We start from the raw sequence: 6,000 nt of genomic DNA, 5'->3' as shown, positions 1-6,000 counted from the left end.
GGAGACGCGAGGCTGGCCAGGCCAATGGGCCTGGCGCGGGACCGGCGGGAGGTGGCCGCCGGTAGTGGCAGATCACAGCGCGGCGGGCCGCTGGCAGTGGGGTCGGGGCCCGGCCATTGGATCCAAGCGGCCCCAAAGGAGCGGGTCGCGAGGAGCCAGAACCCGGGCGGGGCTGCCCGGGGGAGAGGTAAGGGCTCAGCCCCTGAGAGGAGCCCAGCAGAGAGGCGCGTGACAGGTCCCCCCGCGCGCAGGGGCGGGCCTAGGTGGCGAGTCTCGGCGTTGATCTCCCGTGTGGGGGCGGGGCCGGTCTCTACACAGGGAGGGGGAGGGGACGCTCCTTGCTGGCCGGAAGAGCAGGTTGCCGGCAGGTTCGCAGCCGAGCGCACGCGCGGCGCACACCCCCGGGCGGCCGCGCTGCCATTGGCCCGCCGGGGAGGGACCTGGGGGTGTGTCCCGGGGCGGGGCTCCGCCCGCGTGGGGGCGGGGGGGAGCCAAGCCGGCTTCTGGCGCTGGTGGCTAGGGAGGTAGCGGCGCTCGCGCGCGGGTTAAAAGGGGCAGCGCGAGCAGCAAGCGGCTCAGCATCATGTCTCTGCGCAGCAGCTTCGCCCGGCTCCTGCGGAAGCAGGCGGACTCCGCGCTGCAGCTCCAGAAACCTGCCCACTCCGTGGCGCTGATCGGAGCCCCGTTCTCCAGGGGGCAGGTGAGCATCGCGGGGGAAGCAGGCGAGCATCGCGGGGGGAAGCAGGCGCCCCCAGAAGGGTGGGATGGGCGGGGGGGGGGATGTGATAATGTGTCCCGACCCCAGGCGGCAGACGGGCTCGGAGGGACTCACGGCCGCGCAGCGCAAAGGGACCGGCAGTCCCAGGCACCCGCAAGAGGCGCTCTGCGGCCGCGGGAGGGGGGGAACCTGCCGCCCGGCCGGCAGTGATGGCGGGTCCCGGGGGCGGTGGGGGTCGTGCTCGGCTGGTCGCCGTAGCCGCATTGTCTCGCTGTCCCAGCGGGTTTCCCCAGGGTGGCCCCGGCTGCGGGGTCGGTTCTCTCCACGCTCCTGTGACACCGGAGGCACGCTGCCGCGCCCACGTGAGGCGGACCCGCGGCGCGCTGATGGCCGGTCGGGAAGGAACATTACCCCCCCACACGCCCCCCGGGTCGGTTCGCGGCTCCGTGTGATTGCTGCGGCTCAGTCGGTTTCTGTGAGCCCCGCGCCCCGCCCCGCAGTGGATCCTGACGGAGCCCCTTTGTCTTACAGAAGAGAAGAGGGGTGGACCACGGCCCCGCTGCCATCCGGAACGCGGGGCTGACGGAGCGGCTCTCCGGCTTGGGTAAGGGGTGGGCCTCGTGCAGCAGCGGCGGGGTGGAAAAGTGGCCCCTCGCTCACCTGACTGGGGCCTTTAGGAGCCTGGGGTTACTGCACGTCCCTGTATCCCCCGTTCTCTTTGCCTTCGCGTGACTCATTTGGTTGAAACATGAATCGGCCATACACGCGGAGCTCTCCGCTGGAAGGGGTGGGCACCTTCCTGCCTAGGAAATGTCTCTGTCTCGTTCCTGTGAAGTAAGATGAATCATAAAACCCATAAAGCTCATGCTCAAATAAATTGGTTAGTCTCTAAGGTGCCACAAGTACTCCTTTTATTTTTGCATGAAACCCTGTATCTCTACTGGGCCAACAGCAGAGAGGCTGAGGATTGAATGGGCCATAGAGACTTGAAAGAAGCCTATATGCTCCTGTTAAAAATGTTTCTCTGTGGCTCAGAACTAACTTGCACAAAACAGACATCAATTGTGTGTATGTGCGTATTGGGCAGTTAAATGTATGACTGACAAATTTGCATGTGCATAAGGGAGGCTTTGGTCTACAGAAAATTGGGTGTGCCAGACCAAACAGCCAGTTTTTGTGTGTGTAAATTTCAGGGCACCATTCAGACACTACTTCTGAGAATGTAAGCAGCAAGGGCAAATCACTTAATTCATTTACTGCACTCCTTCAAATAATCAACTACTTAGCTCAGCCCTTTAATAATAATATGCTAGCCCTGTCCCCAAAAGGAGTCCAGAATTCTCTGAAGAAAACCTCAGGTTTTTGTCTCCAATCTTTCATCTAATTCTCGTCTTGCATTGAGAGGATATAGGAATAGTGCTATCTCAACAGAAAGAAAATGTGGTCTTGCCTTGTTTGTTAGTAGGGCTGGCTATAAGCAAAAGCAAATGTTTGGTCTTGTGTAGTCTCAACAATTTATGGCCCATTCCCTCCTAGCTTCAGAACCAGAGAAAACAAGTATCCTTGCTTTTTTTGTCAATGGCTGGATAAGAGGGTCAGGCAACTTGCAAGCCAAATACTAGACATGAATTCATGCTTGTGGTCTCAGTAGCTAGACTTGGCAGAATGTGACTTTTATTTAAAAAAAAAAAAACAAAAAAAAAACTGATGGGTTGTTGTGCAAAACTGTGGGGTTTAAGCTCTAGGCTCCTCTCAGGGGCTTTTTAATTTTTTTTAATTTAATCTTTCACATTTGTGGGAAATTATGGGGAGGATCAGACAATAATTAATGACAGTAGACACGGATTCAAAATGCTAAAGCTTTGTTAACCATTAAAACAATTTGTCACCATCGCATGTCAAAATGTAGGAAGTAAATATCTTTAAATGAAACTCAAAGTACTTTGCAAGCAGTACTTTTCTTATTTTGCCTATATGTAAATTTCTATTATGATTGATGGAATTTTTTTGTCAGTTTGTGTGTGTATGGTGACATTATGCAGTGTTGTAGCTGTGTTGATCCCAAGATATTAGACAAGGTGGGCGAAGTAATATCTTTTATTGGACCAGTTGGTGTGAGACAAGCTTTTGAGTTTATGCAGTGTTATCCTTCGGGTCTGGTAAAGGTACTCAAATGTTACAGCTAAATAGGAGGTGGAACAGATTGTTTAGCATAAGTATTGAACACATTTCAAGGGACCATTCACAGTGAAGTGGCCCATTAACGCCCTCCAGTCATAGGGGTTGGGCTTGGATTGTGGAGCTGAGTGTCACTCCCTCCCCGCCCTTAATGGGGGCTGACCAGGACCCCAAAGGTGTCCCGCCCCCCCCCCCCACAATGTTTCTCCATGCCCTCCAAGGGGGGTGCACTCCACAGACTGGGGACCTCTGATCTATAGTTTATAAAGCTGGCTGTATTCCTTGGGACTGTGTGTGTGCGGGTGGAATGGAGCACAGGGTCAGACCTTAAAGGGTTAATTCATGATGCCTGCATGTAAATCCTATTGATACTAATTGCATATAAGTGTATGCATGGAGGGGAAATTAATGCCTTAATCACCAGGAAGCTATATCTTCATCTCCCCAACATGGAGTCCTATTCAGGCAGATGACAATGTTCAGCAGTTTTTAGTATACAGGTTTTAGTATACCCTATTCTTCCCCACTCCTTATGATTTAGTAGCTAAAAGCTTCCAGTCTGCACTGCTTAGTGTGTATAAATGAGTTGTCTGGTACCACCTCACTCCACGCTCACCTTTTGCATCATGCAGAGCCTCTGGGTAGGCCACAACATAGCCTTTGGCCATATCATGATAGAAAAATGATTGATGGCTGAGGCATCCTGAAATAAAAAGTGCGTCTGGAGAGCCTTAAATTATCTAAAATCTCTGAAACTCAGAAGTTACCAGATATAAAAGGAGGATATAATACTCAAGGGGGGTTAGGCAGTTCTTTATAGTTTATCTGGCAAGTGACTGCAAAAGTCTTTGACCAATCAGTTAGTTAACTATGGGGTCGTCTTCAAATAGCAAAGGTCTAATAATTCAGTTTTCTTAAGGGGTTGTACCAAATCAAACCTGAATAGAAATGTTTCCATGACCTTGACAACCAAAACTTCCATGAAAACTTCTTCTGTTTGCAGCATTTTTGTTTTTGTTTCGGTTTGTGGGTCATCCCCTCTTCCCTCCCCCCTCCCCATTTTCAGGGGAAGGGATATCTGATTATTTTGACACTGGAAATGCTATCTTTTTGTGACAGTAAAAATTAAAAGTGAAATTGACAAAGTGTAGTTTTGTGCCCAAGTCATATGGGGGAAAAAAACAAAATAAAATAATAAATAAATGAATAAAAGGTGGAGAAAAAATTCCAGGCCCAGATCCTCAAAGATCCTCTAATTTGTATTGATTTCAATAGGAGTCAGGAGCTTAAATACCTTTTGGGGATCTGGGCCTCAGTGTTTACTAACTCAAAATATCAGTAAAGCAGGGGAAGGGCTTAATTTTTTTTTGTTTGTCCCTTTAAATATTAAAAATTTTCAAGGTCTTCTCATCTTTTGTTGCTAAAATGCACTTTTTCCAGCACTGATATGAGTTGCTGCTTTTCTATTCATGTCTGTTGTTGTCTTAATGGTTTATTGCTGCTTAAATTTCTGCAGCTCTGTTGATGAATGGGGTCAGGTGGTGTATGGATTGCTTTCGACTCTGCCAGAAGGGGCCCTCACTGACAAGCAATGACAGACTCAGCCAGCATCCACACGGGAGAGTTTTATATGGTAGGGACAGCCTATTGCATTATGGCATAGAAGGTTAGGGAGGAAGTTACTGAGCAAGAGGGTGCTTTGTGTGTGGCTATTGTCCAATGAGGAATAAGATTGAAATTCAATAAAGAATGTTTTATTTTTCCCCTTAGCCTGGCAGGAGAGCTCCAAATATACAATATTGCTATAGTTTCCCATCTCCCCTCTCTCCCAGTGCTCTGAAGTGTCGCTGAAACCACAGCTATTTCCTTTTTCTTTTTATTCATTTACATCTTTCTAATGTCACCTTAGATAATAAAGTGAATTTGAAACAGCTGTTGTGTGCACAACACTGTTGGTTATGACTAATCTAATTTTCTGGACCTAAATTCCACTATTAAACTCCTGATTCCCAGCAAAGCAAATGAGTGAACAAAGCCACTGAAAACCTTTTCCAAGATCTTAAGACTCTGTCAAAGCAACTAAGTGACTTCCCCCTCCCCCACTGTTGGTCTTTAGGTGGGAGGAGGGAGGTAATATTGTGAGACTGAGTAGCTCCTTAAAGAGATATAATATTTTATTGACATGTTCAAGGTCAGAGAATATCAGCTTCACATTAATGCAGTTTTTGAAGCACTCAACATTCATTGTATGTCCATAGTACATTCACCCCTGTATTGCCCCTTTTACATCTCACCCTCAGTAATGGATATTTTTGGGAGGGAATTTGCAATCCCTGCCTTCTGCCCTAACCTTCCCCCCCAGATCATCTGGACATTGTGCTTCTCTCTCCCCCATCCCCCCTCGCATAACTTTCTGAACTTCCTTCCAATGAAGTCCTGAGCTGCCCCTTTCTTTCCCTTCACTCTGAGGTCACTACAGCAAGGGTTGCTGTTGGTATTGCTGTCGTCTAGCTGGCTGGGGCACGCACTGCTTCTCAGCTGCTCACTTGTGCTCTTACTGAGAGAGAGGGATGGAGCCAAGAGGCAGAGAACATCCCAGTCTTACACAACTTGTCTGAGATGAGTCTGAGCCCCTAACCTGCCTTTCACCCTCCTAGCAACAGCAAAGAACAGCCTCCAGCAAAGACTTAAATAGATTTCCTGGGGTCTGGCTAATGCACCAGAATCCTGAGCCAAAAACTGTAGGTGAGGGAAGTTTAGTCCTTCTTTATGTTACCAATAACTAGGCTTGGCACAACTTGTTTTTTTGTTTTATAACTTTGATAGATGTTTGGGCTTTTTATTCATTTTTTACAATTATTGATTTAAATTTTCAGTTGCACAAAATTATGGGATTTCAGCATTCATTTTTATGTTAAAAATTTTCATAGTTGCTGAAAATTATTTGGCAGTGAGATTCAAAAAGTTAAAAGCTTTATACCTGTTAAAACACACACTGTCGACATCACATGTCTAACTATACAAAGAAAGTAACCCTAAATCAACAGATCCTACCTGTTTTTAGTGTTCACTAATCTATTTGTAACAAGCCTAATTCAAAAGCC

General features: G+C 48.3%; 1 protein-coding gene across 1 annotated transcript in view; it reads left to right on the top strand.

Moving 5' to 3' along the window:
- The first annotated feature begins 491 nt into the window (after window positions 1-491).
- Window positions 492-6,000, top strand: part of ARG2 (arginase 2) — a 35,903-nt gene continuing 30,394 nt past the window's right edge. Inside the window, exons 1-2 of the mRNA XM_048854072.2 lie at window positions 492-700; window positions 1,250-1,322. Of these exons, the coding sequence (XP_048710029.1) occupies window positions 584-700; window positions 1,250-1,322 (190 nt within the window). The 5' untranslated portion in view covers window positions 492-583. The remainder of the gene's footprint in view (window positions 701-1,249; window positions 1,323-6,000) is intronic.

This window comes from Caretta caretta, chromosome 6, assembly GCF_965140235.1.
Source record: "Caretta caretta isolate rCarCar2 chromosome 6, rCarCar1.hap1, whole genome shotgun sequence".
Taxonomy (NCBI): Eukaryota; Metazoa; Chordata; order Testudines; family Cheloniidae; genus Caretta; species Caretta caretta.
The sequence above is the reverse complement of the archived record's forward strand: the minus strand, read 5'-3'. Positions and strand labels throughout refer to the sequence as shown.